The sequence below is a fragment of the Apis cerana genome, linkage group LG1 (genome assembly GCF_029169275.1).
Source record: "Apis cerana isolate GH-2021 linkage group LG1, AcerK_1.0, whole genome shotgun sequence".
Classification (NCBI taxonomy): Eukaryota; Metazoa; Arthropoda; class Insecta; order Hymenoptera; family Apidae; genus Apis; species Apis cerana.
Window position 1 is genome coordinate 2,166,417 of NC_083852.1, and position 21,230 is coordinate 2,187,646.

The 21,230-nt window shown below is 40.4% G+C and overlaps 1 protein-coding gene across 4 annotated transcripts in view; it reads right to left on the reverse strand.

Moving 5' to 3' along the window:
- Positions 1-21,230, reverse strand: part of LOC107992760 (paired box protein Pax-6) — an 81,664-nt gene that overhangs the window by 33,202 nt on the left and 27,232 nt on the right. For all 4 annotated transcript variants that reach the window (XM_017048815.3, XM_017048816.3, XM_028664327.2 and 1 more), the window contains exons 5-6: positions 8,875-9,065; positions 8,579-8,688 (exon numbers count right to left, since the gene is read on the reverse strand). In XM_017048815.3, coding sequence (XP_016904304.2) covers positions 8,579-8,688; positions 8,875-9,065 — 301 coding nt within the window. The remainder of the gene's footprint in view (positions 1-8,578; positions 8,689-8,874; positions 9,066-21,230) is intronic.

A 21,230-nucleotide genomic window follows, 5' to 3' on the forward strand; every position in this document is an offset into this window, starting at 1 on the left:
CTTCCGACCGGTTTAAAGGAATCGAAAATTCGCTTTCATTTTCCTCGATATTTCGATCGGCATCTGGGAGAGAGGAAGTTGTACTTGTTTGGAAAAGAATAGGATTTTTAATTTTTTTTTTAATGATAATGCTACTTGGAATTATAAAGCTAATCGATTTTATAAATATTCTTTTAAAAAACTCCTTTCGAATCCTCCTACGATCTCACGGATATAATTGACGAAACGGAGGGAATTTTGGAAAAGGGAATGCGAGGGAGATAGGAGGAGGTATTTACAAGGTGTTCCCTCCTGTTCCCTTCTCCACCCTCCTCGGGAGGAGAGAAACTCTATGCATTGGATTCGCAGGTCAGTGGGTTGTCGCGTCGAGTCACTCAAACCGGTGTCACCGCCGCTCGATTTATCGTGTTCGTCAATCTCGGGAGAGTGACCTCCCGCCGCGGCTCCGGTTACCATCCACCTCGACCACGACGTGCGCGCACCACCCATCCACCACCGCCCCCGTGTCTTCTTATCCGCCTCCTTTGTCTTCCGTTCTTTCGTTCCGCCGATCGGCCGCCGATCGATATCTGCGCCGCCGAGCGGATAGATAAAAAAAAACGCCGCGATCGCGGCAGCCAACTCTCCTCGAGTGCCCCTCTTGCGCGCTGCTCCCCAACGCCGTGCGGCAACAGCGAGCGACACCGCGAACGAGGGGGGAAGGGGGAGGGGAGAGAAGAGGCGCGCCTCTTGGAAACGGATCCAAGTTTTCCTGCTCTCGTGGGGATACGTTTGTCCTTCCGCTCCTTCTTCTCGCGATTCGCTTCCGAATTTTTGGAAATTTTCGATCGATCGAGTCGAGGTAATATTTATATATACGTGTGAAGAAAGTGATACGAGGTTAAATTGGATTCTTTGTGTTTGTACAATTTTTGATCGATAGGGAGTAGATTGATAGTGCATAGATCGTGGTAAATTATTTATCTTTGTATTTGTAAAAAGAAAGGGAAATTTTTGGAAATTTTCGATCGATAGTGCATAGATCGTGGTAAATTATTTATCTTTGTATTTGTAAAAAAGGAGATGGAAAGGGAAATTTTTGGAAATTTTCGATAGAGTCGAGGTAATATTTATATATACGTGTAAAGAAAGTAATAAAAGATTAAGTTGATCTCCTTGTATTTGTAAAATTTTTGATCGATAGAAAGTAGATTGATAGTGCATAGATCGTGGTAAATTATTTACCTTTCTATTTGTAAAAAAGGAGAGGGAAAGGGAAATTTTTGGAAATTTTCGATAGAGTCGAGGTAACATTTATATATACGTGTAAAGAAAGTGATAAATTGGACTCCTTGTATTTGGAAAATTTTCGATCGATAGAGTGGATAGTGGATAGATCGTGGTAAATTATTTATCTTTGTATTTGTAAAAAAGGAGAGGGAAAGGGAAATTTTTGGAAATTTTCGATAGAGTCGAGGTAATATTTATATATACGTGTAAAGAAAGTAATAAAAGATTAAATTGGACTCCTTGTATTTGTAAAATTTTTGATCGATAGGGAGTAGATTGATAGTGGATAAATTATTTATTTTTATATTTGTAAAAAGAAAGGGAAATTTTTGGAAATTTTCAATCGATAGAGTCGAGGTAATATTCATATATTTATATATACATATAAAAAAAGTGATACGAGGTTAAATTGGACTCCTTGTATTTGGAAAATTTTCGATCGATAGAGTGGATAAATTATTTATCTTTGTATTTGTGAAAAAGGAGAGGGAAAGGGAAATTTTTGGAAATTTTCAATCGATAGAATCGAGGTAATATTCATATATTTATATATACATATAAAAAAAGTGATACGAGGTTAAATTGGACTCTTTGTATTTGTAAAATTTTTGATCGATAGAGAGTAAATTGATAGTGCATAGATCGTGGTAAATTATTTATCTTTGTATTTGTAAAAAGGAGAGGAAATTTTTGGAAATTTTCGATAGAGTCGAGGTAATATTTATATATACGTGTAAAGAAAGTGATAAATTGGACTCCTTATATTTGTAAAATTTTCGATCGATAGAGAGGATAAATTATTTATCTTTCTATTTGTAAAAAGAGAAAAGAAAAAGGAAATTTTTGGAAATTTTCGCTAGAATCGAGATAATATTCATATATACGTGTAAAGAAAGTGATACGAAGTTAAATTAAACTCGTTGTGGTTGTAAAAAAAAAAAAATATATATTATCTATGAAAAAGTATGACACAAAGTTTAATTGGATTCCTCGTATTTGTGAAAAGAAGAAGGGGAAGGGAAATTTTTAATAAAATCTGATCATCCTTTCGACAACTTTCTTCTCGACCAGCTTGGCAATTTCTAGAATAATTTTGGTAAAGTAATTTCTTGCTAATTTCCACAATTTTTAACGATTACAATAATTTAATTAAAATCGTTCAGAAAATTTTGAGCGAGCCAGAAAGAGACGTCTCGCAAACGCGAAGACCGCGATGGGAAAATCTTGTGGTCCAATCGAATTTCAAGTTTCGAAACGGAAAACGCGACGACTTTCGACAACCGATCCGCTGTTGCTTCGAATAATGATCCAACGAGCGACGTTTCGAGTGGATCATGCCGAGAGGGCACCGCCGAGTGGTTCTTAACCGACGTTCGCCGATTGTCGAGGAGAAAATGAGGAATCGGATGGAACCATAATGCGCGTATACGATATAACCGCGTTTTCCTCGAATAATGTTCGAGGGGCCGTGCTCGAGCGCGAAAATAAGAGAAAATTAGAAAAAGAAAAAAATATATACACGTCGCTGAAAATTGATCGTGCTTAAGATCTCTCGTTATTTCCCTCCATCCCTCTTTTCCCCCCTCCTCCTCCAAATTCCTCACCTCGAGAACGACGACGCCCAGATCGCAAAGAGCGATTCGAAACCTTTCTCCCTTCCGAACCTCGAACGAGTAATAATAACAACCACAAAAATTAAAAAAAACAGGAAAAGCGACGCGAAAAAAGAACTTCTCTGTTTAAAACCCGAAAGAAAGAGAGAAAGAAAAGAAGGAGAGAGAAGCGAGAAAGAAGAGAAACGTTAGGATCGTACGTTACAAAAGCCATATCGTATCGGGGAACCATTAATACACCGCGAGGATAGTGGCGCGAGACGACAACGACAACGACGACGGCGACGCACAACGGCCGTGGAAAAAGAGGAGAGAGAAAGGGTTGCGCGCATTGTCCTGCCCCACGATGAAAGGTTTCGCATCGTTGCAACGTGCTCTGCTCGGGACGAGGCGAGGAGGAGGTTCCGGAAGGCGAGGTGGATTTGGAGGGAAAGAGAAGGGCGAGAAAGGGAAAGGGGGGAGGAGAGATGCGTATCGAGAGGAAAGGAAGAAAGGAAGAAAGAAGGGGGAGAGAGATCGGGAGATAAAGGAGGTCGACGATAATGCCGCGGTGGTACGCCCCCTGGCGCAGGGGGCGCAGGGCGGCCATTATATCGTTTTACTTTTCCGTGCATACGCGGCTATCTCAGCCGGAGATCGCGACCGTGTGTGCGCACGCTCCAACGACGACGGAGCGGAGAACGAAATCGCAGGGGATCCGCGGATCCGACGAGAGAGCGTTATTCGTAACGCGAGCCAAAGCTCTGCGTCTCCACTTTTGCTCTACGCGCGTTAAGGCTCTGCTTTCACCTTTCCCCGATTGTTCATCGGTTTGCCTCACTTTTGCTAATTAACCCTTTGAAGGAGAGGAACGGGGAGAAAGGTGATGACCCAGATGTTCGCGCACAACTTTCTTCTTCTGCGCGAAGAAGTAAGCCTTAGTAAATACTAATGTTTTCGTTTACTGCTGCAGCATTAAAGTTACATCTACTTGGTTATATCGATTATAATACAGTAAATGTTATTTCAAGCCAATTACTCTAAAAATTCCAAACACGGTGATATAATATAATATTTATTATGCAAACTCTTCGCATACGAATTCGAGCGAAAATTGACACGAAGGATAAAATGGTGTACCAACGAAAATAGATTAAACGTTTCCGATCGAAAGATATATATATATATATACATCCACGCGTATATTGAAATTCTAGGATGGCATTCAGGATCCTCTTTCTTTCTTTTCCTTTTCTTTCTCCCTCGCAGCACCGTAGGACCCGAGAGGTGAAAAAACAATGGGCATACGACCCGAGCCCCCCTTCGCTTCGATCGAGCACGGAGAGTCTCTTTGCGCCCTTGTCTCCTTTCTTTCTTTCTTGCCCTCTCTTGTTCGCCGTCTCTTGCCTCCCCCTCTCTCTCCTCGCTAGCTCCATTCCTCTCTCGCCCACCACCCTTCCCTCATAGAATTCTTGTGCACGCCGGTGGCGCGCGTCTCGTCTCGCCTCGCCTCGCCTCCCGCGCCTCGCGTCTCGTGCAACGGCACAATGCAACTCGGGGATGCATTGTGGCTCGGCCTCGGCAGACGCCAAGCCGATACCGACCACCGACGGATCTCTCCACCAGGAGACGTTTCATTCGCTCTTCCAATTGTTCCGCCTTTCGAATTCATACTTCGAATATACATATATATATATATATCATTGGAAAAAGTAGTTTTGGCGTAACAGGATCTTAGGAATAAGCGACGAAAATAAAGAAGAAGAAACGATCGGAGCAAGAGTTCGTTATGCACTCTCTCGTGCCACTGTAATCCTAATGAAGGAGGGGGAGCAAGGAATACGTATATCGGTTTATTGCGACGAGGGAAAGAGAGGAGGGAAGGGCGCGATGATTGCGGCGTAATCTGCTTTCGCTTTGCGCCACGAAAAAGGGGGAGAGGTGGGTTGTCGTTTTCTTCGATTGGCCCGGGGGTAGGTGGAAGGAGAGCCGAGGATCCGAGGAGGAATGCGGGAGAATAGGGGGAGAGAAATCAACCCTCTCGATACGTATAAACGGCGGCAAGCCCCCAGCTACGCGTGGAGAGAGAGATAATCCGGCCCCCGGGGCCCGCGTGCGGTTGAGCGCTCGCAACAGTTACCATATTTGATTGTATCCCTTCTCTCCTGCAGGAATACCAAATAATAACGCGTCCTGCACAGATCCAAGCCCCGGTTAATGACGAACCGGTTGCGCGGCGGAGGTGGGCAGACTAGTTGAAGAAATGATGTAAGAAGTAAAAGTTAAAGTTGTTGACTACGTCCAAGTGACCTCGGTTGTTAAATTTTGCCCGGCGTATAACGATAAGCTGTTCACTGCTGAAAAGAAGCAAAACTATCTATCGTGCATCTCCTTGCAAGAATTCCTCGAGACTTCTTTTCACCGCTTTGATACTTGTGTAATTATAATACTGTAATAATAATATATAATAATACGTTTAATAATCTTATTTATTAAACGATTATATCGAAGTAAGGTCGATTATTAAGTTTCGCTTATGACGATTTAGTTGAGAAAATAACTAAAAATTAAAGTTGTCGATTATATCCAAGTGACTTCGATTGTTAAATTTTGCCCAGCGTATAACGATAAGCTGTTCACTGCTGAAAAGAAGCAAAACTATCTATCACGCATCTTCTTGCAAGAATTCCTCGCCCCGCGAGACTTCTTTTCATCACTTGTATAATTATAAGACTGTAATAATAATATAATAATACGAATCTCAACAGGGAGAAACAAATGTATCCGACCCAGAAATTGAATTCCAATTTTTTAAAAAAGTTTAAAAGTTAAAAGATCGAAACCCAAAATTCGCACGATTTATCCGCGCGCACGCAATCTTATTTGTTAAACGATTATATCGAAGTAAGGTCGATTATTAAGTTTCGCTTATGACGATTTAGTTGAGAAAATAACTAAGAATTAAAGTTGTCGATTATATCCAAGTGACTTCGATTGTTAAATTTTGCCCGTATAACAATAAGTTGTTCACTGCTGAAAAGAAGGAGAATGTAGTGATCCGATTTATGAGAGGCAGCAAAACTATCTATCATGCATCTCCTTGCAAGAATTCCTCGAGACTTCTTTTCACCGCTTTGATACTTGTGTAATTATAATACTGTAATAATAATAATATAATAATACGTTTAATAATCTTATTTATTAAACGATTATATCGAAGTAAGGTCGATTATTAAGTTTCGTTTATGGCGATTTAGTTGAGAAAATAACTAAGAATTAAAGTTGTCGATTCCGTATAATTATATCCAAGTGACTTCGATTATTAAATTTTGCCCATCGTTGTAAATTTGGATTTTGAAATTGATTATTAGAAACTGTATAATAAATAAAAAGAAGAAGAAAGAAATTTCTCACGTGCGGTAATCCGATTTGACATAGACAGGCAGTAAATCCGTATCTAAATCTCTAATGCATTAGTAACGCAACACAAAGTAATGTTTCTTCTTCTTTTCACTTCGATACTTGTATTATTATAATAATAATAATAATCGAATCTCAATAGGGAGAAACGAATGTATCAGAAATTGGATTCCAATTTTTAAAAAAAGTTTAACTTACATTCACTGCGACCGAAATCCAAAATTTGTTTATTTCTTCTGTTGACTGGCCAGTGAAAACAATAAATATAAATATACGAATTTTTCTCAATGAATACATTTTGATTGTACGCCCGTCCGTTTACAATTGAACCATACGTATCTAAGAAAGAACAAATAGGTGGCAACTGCGAGGCAATGCCAGCAACATGTAGTAATAAAACGAGAAATAAAATTTCAGCGAACTTTAAGTTCTACAACACTTTCTCCCGAAGGTGGAGAGATTCGTATGCGCGTATACGGAGAATAGGAGAGGCGGAATAGCGGCGTTTTAATTAATTAATCCGTCGGGCGAGGCGATACTAATATCAATGTAATTCCGGGTCCCGCCGCGGTTTCCCGCATGCGTGTGCACCGCTTTTCCGGTAATAATTGTTACGTTTAACCGAAGGACACAGACGAAGGGGGGGAGGGGGAGGGTGGTGGTTGCAGCCGCGACCGACCAACCCGCGCGAAATTGTAACTCGACCGACGCAGCGTCCCCCCTTCTCTCTCTCTCTCTCTCCGTTTCTCGCGCACTTCCACCCTCCATTTCCTCTCTTTCGTCGCGTGCACGCGCGCGCCCTCCCTTTGGCGGCGACATCAAACGCGCGATTTCTTTTTCGGCCGCAAGGGTGGCGGCCAGGGTGTCACGAGCAGCGAAAAACAAACGCCTGCGACGGGGGAGGAGGGGTTGTTCTCGTTGTTGAGTCTCTGGGGTCTCGCGGTGGGTGGAGGAGTGTTGTTCTAAATTAGTAGAATTGGAATTCAATTTTTTCGAGGAATTTTGAATATTTGGAAGATTTCTCTCTTCCCTTTTTTTTTTTTATCGAATATCGGGTTGCGAGTTTTCGTAGGTACAGGTTTAGGGAGGAAGGTATTTATTTGGGAGATTCGAGCTTCGAAGATTTGTTATTTTAATTTTTAAATGTCGAGTTTAAGTGCGATTCGTATATACTTCGTGTATTTATACGCGAGTAGAATGTGTTTGGTTTCTATTTTGATTTCGACACAGCGAACTCAGTCGAGCAAAGGCATCGGCACGAGCCACGTCTATATAACGCGGTTTATTCTTATTTCGTTTATTAAATATATTCTTTCTTACTGTTTCTAGTTTCACTTATTTTTTTATTAGTTTAACTTATAGTTATTAGTTGTAGTTAACTTATAGTACATATAGTTTAACTTATTTTCTAATATTAATAAGGGGTGTTTTAGTTTGGATATTTTATATACTTTCCTTTTTTTAAATATTACCCACTGTTTAATAGTGTATCTTTTTGTTGTATGTTTTGTGTTGTATCATAATTTATTTCTATTAATTATTCTTCTTTAATAATTCTTCCTATTTCCTTCATTAAATATATTCTTTCTTACTTTTCAAGTCATTTTACAACATTTTACTTATTTCTTAATATTAATGATAAATGTCGTGGTTTGGATATTTTATATACTTTCTTTTTTTTAAATATTACCCACTGTTTAATAGTGTATCTTTTTGTTGTATGTTTTGTGTAATTTTGATATTTTATATATTTTTTTATGTATCATAATTTTTCCTATTTCTTTATGGTTTTGGTCAAACCATTTCCCTACTTATTCCCTAATATTAATAAAAGATGTTGTAATTTGGATATTTTATGTATCATAATTCTTCCTATTTCCTTCATTAAATATATTCTTTCTTACTGTTACTTTTCAAATCATTTCACAACTTATTTCCTAATATTAATAATAAGAAGTTTGGATATTTTATATACTTTTCTTTTTAAATATTACTGTTTAATAGTGTACGTTTTTGTTGTATTGTATGTTTTGTGTTGTAATTTGGATATTTTATATGTTTTTTTATGTATCATAATTCTTCCTATTTCCTTCATTAAATGTATTCTTTCTTACTTTTCGAGTCATCTCACAACTTATTTCCTAATATTAATAATAAGTGTCGTGGTTTGGATTTTTTTATATACTTTTGGTAACATTCGTACGGTCTAATTACAAGATATTACATCAGTTACGAATTTGATGTAAAACGAGTGTAATGAAATTTCGAGATGAGCGATTCTTTTGGATTTCACTTACCCTTCTTCGCGTGCAGAATGTCCGCAGGATCCGGTGGCAAGGCCGTACAATGACTCGGGCTCAAACTGGGTTGCAGGGATGGAAATGGGCTGCCAGCTCCAGATGGATACCTAAAGTGAAACAAAATTTAGGAATGGAAAGATCTCGACTTTAATCCCACGACTCCCTCTTGCATATAACAATTTTCTAATCTTCGAGAGAGAGTTAATCTCATAAAATCTCATAATTAATTCAACAAGTTGTGCCCCATCAACCTAATTTAATCTAATTCAATTAACTGCAGGATATAAACCCACCATGGATTCGGTCTCGGCCATCCAGTGGTTTGCCCATTGAGTAGTCTCAATTTATCGTAAACGCTCTCGGCCGGGCTACCAGCGCCTACCCCGACGCCGACACCGGCCACACCTTGCTGCTGCTGCTGCTGTTGCTGTCGCTGCTCCTTCTGCGCCGCCAAATTTCTCAACACCCTATTTATGGACGACACCTGAAAACCCACCAAACGCTCATTTATCCGTCCAATCTTCCTAAACCATTTCCCCGATAACTTAACGATCTTATCGAACGAAACGCTTGTCGAAATGTAAGAAACGAAGGGAGAAGAGAAGGGAACGAATACGCTCGATTCTCTGCTTTAGGGGAGGAGAGGTGGCTCGAGAGGTTCCATCGGATTTATTATAAACGCGAGGCATCGAGGCTCGAGGAGCTGAAAGCGTAGACGTAAACTGTGCTGGGAGACGGGGGGAGGGAGAGAGGTTCTGCCCGATGAAACGCGACGAGAGAGCGGTAATTAAAACGATGATGCGGCGGCGTTGCGTGCCCTCCACGAGGGAGTTAATTACCTCAGCCTTCGATTATATCCGTCTCGCGTCACTCCAAGGGGACTTTGCCTTGGAGAAGCAACCGCGGACCGAGCCCGCTTCCGACGAGGAGAGATGAGCGCCTGTCGCGATTTCCGTTTCGTTAAAGGGATATTTTGGGATGTTTTTTCACAGTTCTTTTTGGAATAATTATTGGAAATTGTCGTTGAAGTTAATGGAAAATTTATTATAGTTGAGAGCTTGCGAGATTTTCGGAATTAAACGTACGAATTAGATCGCATTTGCCATTCGACCCTCGAAAGCTATTACCTAGCTAATCGTAACCTAACCTCCACTCGCGTGAAAACAGTGCACAAAGGGTCCTCTCCTGGGGTTATAATGAAACTGGAGGAAAATGAAAAATAGAAAAGCAGTAGAGCCGCCAACCACATACCGATTTCAAACAACATGGACAAGTGGCACTCGCGATAAAGCGAGCGGAAAGGAAGCATTGTGGGATCGATTTCTTAGTTATGGTTACGATTGTCACTCGTTAACTACGAGGGTGACATTTCGGTCGGCCGTCGGAGAAAAAGGGATATCCGCGATGAATGAGACGAAGAAGAAAAAAACGGAGAAAAAAGAAAGAGGGAGGAGAGAGAGAGAGAGAGAGGGAGAAGGGGCAAACAGTCAGGACACTCGATGTCACAGCGGGATTGTCGTTTGACTGGCACTCCCGTTCTTTCGAACGTCGCCTTTGTCGCGGAAAGAGCCTTCCTTGCCGCAACGACTTCTCTCTCATTGTGTCGTCGCTCGTGACGTCGAGGAGTCACTCGACGTGACCGCTTTTGTGCGTGTCGTTGCGTCGCGTTAAGACGAAACAAATCCATTCCATCCGTTTCCTTTGATTTTCGATCTCGGATGGGAAAGTAAATCCGAGCGTAAATAAGAGCGAAAATATTTCTCGAGCTCTGTGATCGTGCTTCCTGTATTTCAACCCGATCGATATCGAAAATGTTATTCGCATCGATATTTGGAGAGCAGTGAAAATGTGGATAGTGTCACTGTAGAATAGAAAATTTCATTATTATTCTATCGAATGTATCAATCTGTCAAAATCTTTAACAAAAGTGATCGAGTATCGCCTATCTTCAAAATTACATCTTCCTCTTTATCGAGATATTTGTAGTCAGAAATACAAATGTCGGTTAAAGCTTGTAATAAAAGTATCCAGGTCATTACTTTACATCTTACACTTTATCGAGGTATTTACAGGCAAAAATCCAAAAGTCGATCAAAGTGTAATAAAAATATCCAGATCATTATTTTCGAAATATTATCTTCGATATTTAAGGAAAATCGAAAAGTATCCAGATCACTATTTTCAAAATTACATCTTCGATATTTAAGGAAAATTAAAAAATATTCAGATCACTATTTCCAAAATTACATCTTCGATATCTAAGGAAAATTAAAAAGTATCCAGATCACTATTTCAAAAATTACATCTTTGATATTTAAGGAAAATTAAAAAGTATTCAGATTAAAGTTACATCTTTGATATTTAAGGAAAATTTCCAAAATATTATCTTCGATATTTAAAGAAAATTAAAAAGTATCCAGATCACTATTTCAAAAATTACATCTTCGGATGTAATTAAGAAAAATTAAAAAATATCCAGTATCACATTTTCGAAATAACATCTTCGATATTTACCTACTCGAGGAAAATGAAAAAGTATCCGGTTGATCGTGTTCGATATACTTACACGTAAAATACATATATATATATAAGGATAGAATTAAAAGGAAGGAGAAGGCGGAGGACGTCGGGGGACGTGGAAGGGCGAGAGAAGAGAGTACACGTCTGTTTCGTGTTTGGAACGCGTTGGTGATAGCCGCGCACCGAGGGGGATGACAGTGACTCCGCTCGTGGGTCCGAGACGTCACCTCGCTTCAACGCTGCGGTACCCTGACACCGGCTCTAACAAACCTCGGGGAAACGAAAATCTCCCATGGCCAATCTCCCACAACTTGCCGCGTAATCCTTGCTCTCTCTCTCTCTCTCTCTCTCCTCCCCCGATCCCAATATTTTCGGATATTTTCTCGCCTCCTGCCACATATTTAACGGGGGAAATGGAGAAATTCTTCCATTTCTTGAATTTGTTTGAATTTTTCGTTTCACTTCTGCTCGTTCCAAATATATATATATCACCGATTTATTTAATCGAGTTGAGAAGGGAAATTTTCAGAGCTTTCTAAAAATTCTCTTATATATATACGTGTAAGCTTTTCAACAGCAGTTGAGACAATAATTGTTACGTGCACGAATAAGCTGTGTCAAAGTAATTAATAGTTTCGAAAATGGATCGTAAATGAAAATAATTTTTTTGAATATTCGAACTATAAACGTCTTAAGAACCATGCCGTCTGCGAGACCGCGAGGCTTCTTTCCTTACAGGTGGAGGATTTAGTTTCAGAGGATCGAAAGAGATGGAGAGAGAGCGAAGAAAAATTGAGATAATCGTTGGATAATTCGATAATTAAATCGACGGTTCGAGGAAATTTCGAAGGGACGGGAGAATGATAAATTTTTTTCCCCTTTTTTCCACAAGCCGGGATTTTCACGTGAACGTGAAAACGCGCGGAAGGAAATACAGAGGAGAATAAATTGCGGAACTATCGGCAGCAGGAGGACGTGGCCCGGGCTCGGTCGGTGGGAATTCTTTTACGACTTGGCCGGGATTTATACGAGCTGTAAGTGACAGAAGCGAGGAAAGCTGGTTGGAGGATAAATAAAAGATACGAGGCGCGCTTTCTTCCTTCGTTCCTTCGCGCCTCCTTCGTTAATCCATTTGCGTTCGTAGGTGCGATTCCTCCAATTTTCCATCCGCTGATACAGCAATGGTGTGATACGATCGTCGAGCTGTGCGTAATTTATCGATGTTCAGAGTTGGAAAAAGGAAAAGGTGAAAGATTTCGAATAGAGTAATCGTTTGAGTTAAATATTGTCGAATTTTAATCCGTTGAAAAAGAAAGTTGAAAATTTGGGGTAAGGTTAGTTCGAGTAATGATTAAAATGTCATCATTTTTATCCGTTGTAGATTAATTTTTCACTATAATCGCGATTATTATTATGTTTCGAATGATAAATTATTCATGTAAGTTTATTCCAGGTTATAAATGTTTCAACATTTTTAGGATATCCTGTATATATAGAGATCTGTTTCATACATTTACCACGAATTTTCTGAAACAATTTTACTCAATTTTTTACAAAATTAAAATATCTAAACTATAATACCAATACACTTTTAAACGATAAAAGTTTCAAGAGCTACGATGCGTTCGTCTCGAGATAATAAAAATTGAAATATCCAAATTCAATACCAGTTTTTAAGCGATAAAAGGATAAAAAGTGGATTGAATTTTTACACGATAAATCGTTATTTCAAGAGATAATAAAAATTAAAATATCTAAATACCAACGACTTTTGAACGATAAAAGAATAAAAGTTGAACGGAAAAAATGGATTGAATTTTTATACAAAAATTATTTCAAGAGATAATAAAAATTAAAATATCTAAACTAAATATCAACGACTTTTGAACGATAAAAGAATGAAAGTTAAACGGAAAAAATGGATTGAATTTTTACACAAAAATTATTTCAAGAGATAATAAAAATTAAAATATCTAAACTAAATACCAACGACTTTTAAACGATAAAAAGATAAAAGTTGAATGGAAAAAATGGATTGAATTTTTACACGATAAATTGTTATTTCAAGAGATAATAAAAATTAAAATATCTAAATACCAACGACTTTTGAACGATAAAAGGATAAAAGTTGAACGGAAAAAATGGATTGAATTTTGAACGATAAAAGAATGAAAGTTAAACGGAAAAAATGGATTGAATTTTTACACAAAAATTATTTCAAGAGGTAATAAAAATTAAAATATCTAAACTAAATACCAACGACTTATCCTTTTAAACGATAAAAGGATAAAAGTTGAACGGAAAAAAAGAATTTTTACACGATAAATCGTTATTTCAAGATTTACGATATAATCGTTATCGGATCGTTTCGGAATCACGCGAGGATAATATTATGACGTCTCTATCCGGCCACCCTTTTCGTCGAACGGCCACCCTTTTCACGGTTCATGCTAATTTCATCGATCCACCGGATTCTTCTTCGCTCCTATCGTGTTCTCGAGCCCCCCCGCCGCGTGTCGTCCTCCGCCACCCTTTTGTGCTCATTATAACGCGCGAATCGTCGCGAAGCACGCCGTGGAAAAGAGAAATTCGATCATTCGCAATTGGATCGTCTCTGCGATTTCCCTTCTTCCTCGATCGATAATAAAAACTCGGGGTAGAAAAGAAAAAGTAACCGTTACGATTCTCTCGTTCGACAATTTTTCGCAAGATTAGAACAATATCTCAATCTCTACTCAGCTACTTCGAATTTACCTAGCTCGAACAATTTTATCCGAAATTACAGATGGAAAGAAGAATTTGGAAGGAGATGACGAGTCCCAACATCTTTGGAAAGGTAACACCGCTGTTTGCTCGTCCCGTCCACGGCGAGGACAAGTGCAATTTTTACGAGTGCTTATCCGCGCTAGTCGACGTATTTCCTGCTCTCCTCCCCCTCCTCCTCCTCGATTCATGCGAGCGCACGAAGGGCGGAAGAAGGGTGGCGGCCTCCGACACTCCTCTCCCCCTCTCTATTCACCTCGCTTCCGTTATCCCCGGGGTTCTGAACGAGCTCCTCCATACATCACGGCTTTATTATGACGAAAACATCCTGGAATACAGTAGTTTCTCGATCCTCCAAATAACCAACCTTTTACGAGGGTTATTTAAAAGTCGTGAAGAGTGTTTGCCCGAGGACGCTTCTTGTCTTTCGCCAATCGAGAGAATCGTTTCTCACAATTCGTAAAGGATAATTGTAGTAAGAAAATAGTAAGAAGTGCTCCGTAGATTTGTTATATTTATATGTAAATTATTTTTTCCTTTTTTTCGCAAGACAGAAATAGCGAACGAGTATATATTTTTCAATAGTACGATTAAACGCAATGTCAATTTACTTGTATCTTCATGCTTTTTACACACATGAAATAATACAATGATGAAAAGCAGTAATTTATATATAACATCTCCACGGACTCTGTTCAATCAAAGGTCGAAACTGAATTAATTTTATCGAATATTTATCGTTCCCTCTTCGACGTAAAGATTGATACTAAATCGAGCAATAACAAACACCAAGGCGAGTTACTCTGTTCGACGAAACAAAAAAAGGGGGAGCGAACTCTCTTACGCGAGGGACACAAATCCTCGTGGATTGGATGGAGAGTTTAATTAAAAGAAGAAAGGAAGCATTAAGCTCGACTCGCATCGCGACGTTTCGAAACGGGATACGACACGTGCTACCGCATCTCGTCCGGCGAGAATCGCGTGGAGAGCGCAACCTGTCGTTAAATCAGCCTACTCGCGGCGAGAACCACAGCCGTTGGTGGCAGAACCTAAATCACGTGATTTCCACGGGATCGAGCGTAATAAGAGTGTATCGTGTTGTGCGGTTTCCGCTCTTCGACGATGATTTAACGCTTTCTAAAACACGGGAGCCTCTCTTATCTCGTCCTTCCAATTTCCAATCGCCTCTTACTCGCTCGGTTTGTCTTGGAAAATGATCGAAATTATCATCGGGTTAAATGAGAATAATAATAACGCCTTTCGTACGAGTTTATGTTACGGGCAAATAAATAAATATAAACAAGTACAAGTTTTGCTTGCAAGGAGTATTTTAATTATACGTATCCAAGAAAAGCAAATAGCTGCCAACTATGGAGTAGTGGCTAGCTGAATAATGAAACCAGTGAGCCTCAAATTCTTCGACGGTTTAAAGAAGAGCAATTCTTTTCGAATTACTTGATAATTCGAAATAATCAACGTTGCTCGATCAATCCCCCCTTCCTTCTCCCGGATCGAACATCTGTTATCCAAGCTTATCGTCTCGCCCCCTCTTCTCTCCCTCTGGCGCGCGAGTCGAGAGATATAATCGAGAAAATGGTGCACGTGGCCTCGATTCTCGAAGGCCGTGTCGTAGGAATCCGCGGGGGAGGAGGGGTTGCTGGTGGCGCGTTCTCCACGGTGCGTGCACGGCAGGCAATAACGCTCGACGCGTGCCGCCCACCCCTCTTCTCCTATCGCTCCAGGGGACCCCCTGCCGCGTTGCTAAATACCGCATCCCCTCCCCACCCTATCTCCACCCTGTCTTGGAGGAGAGCGGAGCCGAAAACTCTAACCCTCCCTTCGCTCCCCCGGATTGAAGGCTGTGATTATGCGCGGCATCGGTTTAAATGTACTCTTTTTCCCCCTTCTTTCTCCTTCCTTCTGATTTTTTCCTGCTTCCAGAGCGGGAAGAAGAGGGTATTTGTATACTCGTTGTCCTCGATTAGGCGATTAATTAATAAAGTTTTATTTTTGGAAAGTGTTTTTTGTCAAATCATTGACGAATATTTTTTAGAAACGGAATTATATCTGAGAAACGTTTACGAGAGAACGTGCAGTTTAAAGAGAAACGAAACGCGTCGTCAACGCAATATATTCGAAAATTGTTGAGTTAGAAATGGACAACCGATCGATATATCCTCGGGATAAAAGCACGTATCGTAGATCATCGTAGATTTCGACGAGGACAACTTCTCCTCCACCCCGTGAATCGAGGCATCAAGATTTTCGCTGTCGGACAGGGGGGTCGTATTCTGTTTCATCTCCATTTCAGAATCGAGCTTTTCGCCTCTTTCCTCCTCTTCGTTTCGCTTTCTTGTTTTTCTTCTCTATCCACCAGGTTTGCCAGGTCCTTCTCCCTCCTCCCCCCTCCCCCACCGCCCCTGTGTCCGTTTAAATTGCGAATGCCGCGCGTTCCTCGACTTCTATTTAAATGTAATTTGTATCTTGCCCGCGCGATCGCTACCATCCACCCCTTTCCACCCCCTCCCCTCCCTTCCCCTCCTCTTTCTTTCATTGTTCCAGCGTGCTCGCTCACTGCGCAACCAGCATTGTACTCCCCTGTTCGTCCACTTTCTTATCTTTCGCCTTCGAATCGATGTAAATAAGTGCGAAAATCGGATCGATTCGTGTTCCATTTGTATATACGGGATAATTCTTCGATGCGAATTATTATGTGTGTGTGTATAGATGCGTGGAGATTCTTTTGGAGAAGAGATGGATAAAATTTGCGTAATGTGTACGTAGCTAGGTGAATATTTTATGCGAATATGCTTCGATTCTTAATAAGAACACGAGATTAATAACAATTGGCAAAGCATTGGTCGAGCTATTAATAAACGAAGATAAATATCTATAGTTTAATCTAAATTTCTATATGCTTCCCAATAAGAATACAAGATTAATAAAAGGTTTACGCACACTTCTTCCAAATTTCTGTATGCTTCGATCCTCGAAGGTTAATAACGATTGGCGAAACATTGGTCGAGCTATCAATTCAATGAAATGAGATAAATAATGAGATTAACAATTTTAACAATTGGCGAAAAATTGTCGAAACATTGATCGAGTTATCGTAAATACTGAGTAACACAGGTAGTGAACGTGAAGTGCAGATTTCTTGCATCCTTCAAACTTGTATGTACTTTGATTTCTAGTAAGAATACGAGGTTAATAACAATTGGCGAAACATTGGTCGAGCTATCAATTCAATGAAATGAGACAGTAAACGAAGATAGATATCTATGAATTAATCTAAATTTCTATGTGCTTTTCAATTAGAATACAAGATTAATAACAAATTTAACAATTGGCGAAAGATTGTCGAAGCATCGGAACATCTGTCGAGTTATCGATACACTTGTATGTAAACTGAGTAATACTTTGATTTCTAATAAGAATACGAGGTTAACAAAGTGCGAATTTTTATGCGAAATAAAGTAGATATCCGTGGTTTAACTTCTTCCAAATTTCTATATGCTTCGATTCTTAATAAGAATACGAGGTTAATAATGAGATTAATAATTTTAACAATCGGCGAAAAATTATCGAAACATTGATCGATTGTAGACTGAGTAATTTGATTTCTACTAAGAATACGAACTTAATAACAATTGGCGAAAAATTCAATGAGATGAGGTAACAAACAAAGTGCAGATTTTTATGCGAAATAAGGTAGATATCCATGGTACATTTAACGCACACTTCTTCCAAATTTCTGTATGCTCTGTATGCTCGAAGGTTAATAACAATTGACGAAACATTGGTCGAGTTATCAATTCAATGAAATGAGATAAATAATGAGATTAACGTTTAACAATTGGCAAAAAATTGTCGAAATATTGATCGATATACTTATATTGTAAACTGAGTAATACTTTGATTTCTAGTAAGAATACGAGGTTAACAAAGTGCGGATTTTTATGCGAAATAAGGTAGATATCCATGGTTTAACGCACACTTCTTTCAAATTTCTATATGCTTCGATTCTTAATAAGAATACGAGGTTAATAATTGGCTGAGCTATCAATTCAATGAAATGAGATAAATAATGAGATTAACAATTTTAACAATTGGCGAAAAATTGTCGAAACATTGATCGATTGTAGACTGAGTAATACTTTGATTTCTAATAAGAATACGAGGTTAACAACTTTCCTTCTACGCTTTAATAAGAGCGAAGATAAAATTATATATTTATCAACGACGATACGTTTCAATCCGCACGCACGCGTAATCCTTAACGATTTAACCCAGTGGAGCGCAATCCAGAGATCGAATCGGGGATATAAATTAACCTGCCGGCTCTATATCGAGTCGCGGAAGGAGGTGGGAACCCAATTCCAGCCAACGAACACGATCTTTTCCCGTGTATCGTTATCTATCGCCCCATTATTCCACCAGTTATCGCTATCGCTTTGATTTATCGCCCGCCAAGAACAAACCCACCCCCTCCACTTTCCACCAAATTCCCGGAAAATCGAGAGAATCCAACGCAACCCTTCCTCGAACCGGTCGAAATTCCATTCCAATTCGAAAATTCGATCGGTCCCTCCTCCGCAACGTAAGATGTTCCAGAAGGAACATTCTGAGAGAGAAAGAGAGAGAAGGAATCAGGACACTTTCCAAAGAAGAAGAGAAAAATAGAAGAAAGACTCGCTCGACGGAGACATGGTCGCCCTTGACCCCTGAGAGCGAGAGCCGCGTCCATTTCGAAGGAGGGGGAATATATTCGGTCGGATCGAGTTAACCGGGAAGGAGCTGGTTAATAATAGAGCTGTCGAGTTTCTCTTTCCATCTCTCTCGACCCGGGATTTCCCACGTGTGGGGCGGATCTCGAGCGGGGCAGCAAGATTTATATAGGAAATCGGCGTATCGACGCGTGCCACCCGATTCTGATTCGTCGCGATCGTAATTGGGAATAAATCGGCGAGAAATTATCGCGTTCGTCCCGGGATTTAATCCGACGATCGATCACTTTCAAAAAGATTAACAAGCTTAAATTTTCCTTTACTTTCATCCTCCAACTTCCAATTATTAGATACGTGTTCATATTGTTGAATCAAGATTTACAATTTCTCCGATCGAGATTATATGAATTAAAGATCTACCCATCAGCGATGAGAAAGAGGCTGGTAAATTGGCGAGAGGAGTGAAACGAGCAGTTGTCGAAATCTGGAGAGGAAGAAAAAGGAAAGGAAAGAGAGAGGAATGAAAGATGCTACAGGCCCAAGAGATGGAGGCGCCCGATAGGCCGTTAAGAGGGGAACGTCGAAGACAATCGGTCAACCTGTAAACCGATATCCTTCGGCCCTTGCGTATACCGGTCCATGTACAGTTGGCCGTACAAGCCTCGTCCCCGAGATGACACACGCTCGTTTACGCGCGTCGATCGCCTCTGATTGGACGGGACAGCCGCTACACGGTGGTTGAACTCGAACGACCACGGTGTAAGGTTGCCGGCCCGGTTAAACTTGACGTTAACTGTTTCGACAGTGGCGCGTATCTCGAGCCGAGGAGAGGCCTCGAGATGCTTTTCTCGCTTCGCGATAACCAATGGAACCGTCCAACGATTGTACGTTTCACAAATTTTACAACTCTCCTCCGATTGCGTACCCTTCGAGCAAAATGATACAATTTCCCCTTCGCTCTTGCTCGAGGAATTAATTCGAGAGAGTAAGACTCGATTAAGAAGAGGAGGAAGATGGAAATAAGGGTGGAAGGTATCTGGAGAGAGAGAAGAAGGGCGAGATGGAAAAGGGCGAGAGTTAGTGGCGAGAGAAATACATAATGCAGTAGCCGGACGTCTCCGACACCCTCTCCTCGCTGGCCACGGCGCCCCTCCGTGTCTGGAGGAAGAGAGCGGCGTGGGAGGGGGTGCATTGATTTACGCGGCCAGGCCGAGCCGAGGGTGTCTCCAAGGCGGACGTTCAGAGGGGCCAACAATTCACTCGCTTCTGCTTCCACCGGCCATCCATTACTTCGCCTCTTCCACCCAGCCTCGGATCCACTCCTTCCAGGACGATACTTTCTGTTGCGGTTTTCCTTGCCGTGCTTCGATTAATTTCGCCCGATCGAAGAGAAATTTTTCGTCGCGATTCCAAGCTTTTTCAGTTTGTCTGTTGGCGGGAAATTTTTGCAAGATGGAGAAGATCGAGGAGAGGAATCTTCGAGGGAGAGGATGAAGTTGATCGAGAGGTATATACACAGCGATCGCTCGTGACTTGCAAGTGTTCGTCGGGGTGAGACGTCAACGTCGACTCCCGGAAAGAACGATCCCGGTCAGCCTGGCCGGCTCGACCAATGTAATCTCGTTTCACAGTGGTTCTCCCTTAATTTGGAAAATTTTATATATTTGTTACGTATAATTATACGGGTTATTTGAAAGGGAGTGGTGGTAATTTTTGCGCATGTATCGAGTTGAAACGTTCATACGCAAGATATCTTGGGGTATTGAAATAAAGCGTAATAAAGTTTGTGTAATTTAATAAGATTGTAAAAAATTCTCTTTGGAAAAATTGTTATCTTGTCGGGGGAAAAAGTACTTTGAATAACTATTCAGAAATCCTAGGAGAACGGGAAGCAAAAAAGATTTCGTAATTTTTCAAAATTAATACTTTGATACTCGAAACTTGGAGGATAAAGAAACAAACTACGTATTCGCAAAAAATCCTGTTTGAAGAGGAAAAATTATTACATATTATAGTTCAAAAAAACAAAATTCCAAAACTAAAAGAGCGATACCGTTTGGATATTCAAAAATTGGAAGAATGTACGATTAAATAAATAACCCAAAAATGCTGTACGAAAGAAGGGCGAAAAGTCGTCCTCGTTTGAGGGTAGAAAAGAAAGAAAAAAAGGAAAGAATTTGCCGAAATTAAAACGGGTGAGCGATACCTTGGAGGATCGGTCGAGAACCACTGATAGTATTCCGGAATCAGTGGTGCGAGTAAACCAATAACGCGTCCGCCACGCCGGGTGCCAGATTCAAATCCGTGCGGGGACCGAAGCGGCATTCGACGAAACGAAACGGATAGCGAAAGCTTCACAGGACATTTCGAATCCGACGCCACGTCCTGCACCCGTTTCGGGTTTGTCAAATCATTGTCCATTCGATCGTGCACCCGTCCTCTCTAACAGAGAGAGAGAGAGAGAGAGGAAAGAGGACGGTTCCATCTATTTGATTTCGGTTTTTTCTATCTCGTTAGTTCGTTTTATTCTCTACGTGCCTCCTAAACAGACCGAGGTAATTGCACCGCTTTTATTTTCATCTATTTTTATTCGTTTCCTTTTTTCCCCTCCCCTACGTTTGCGTCTTTTATTTTCTCCT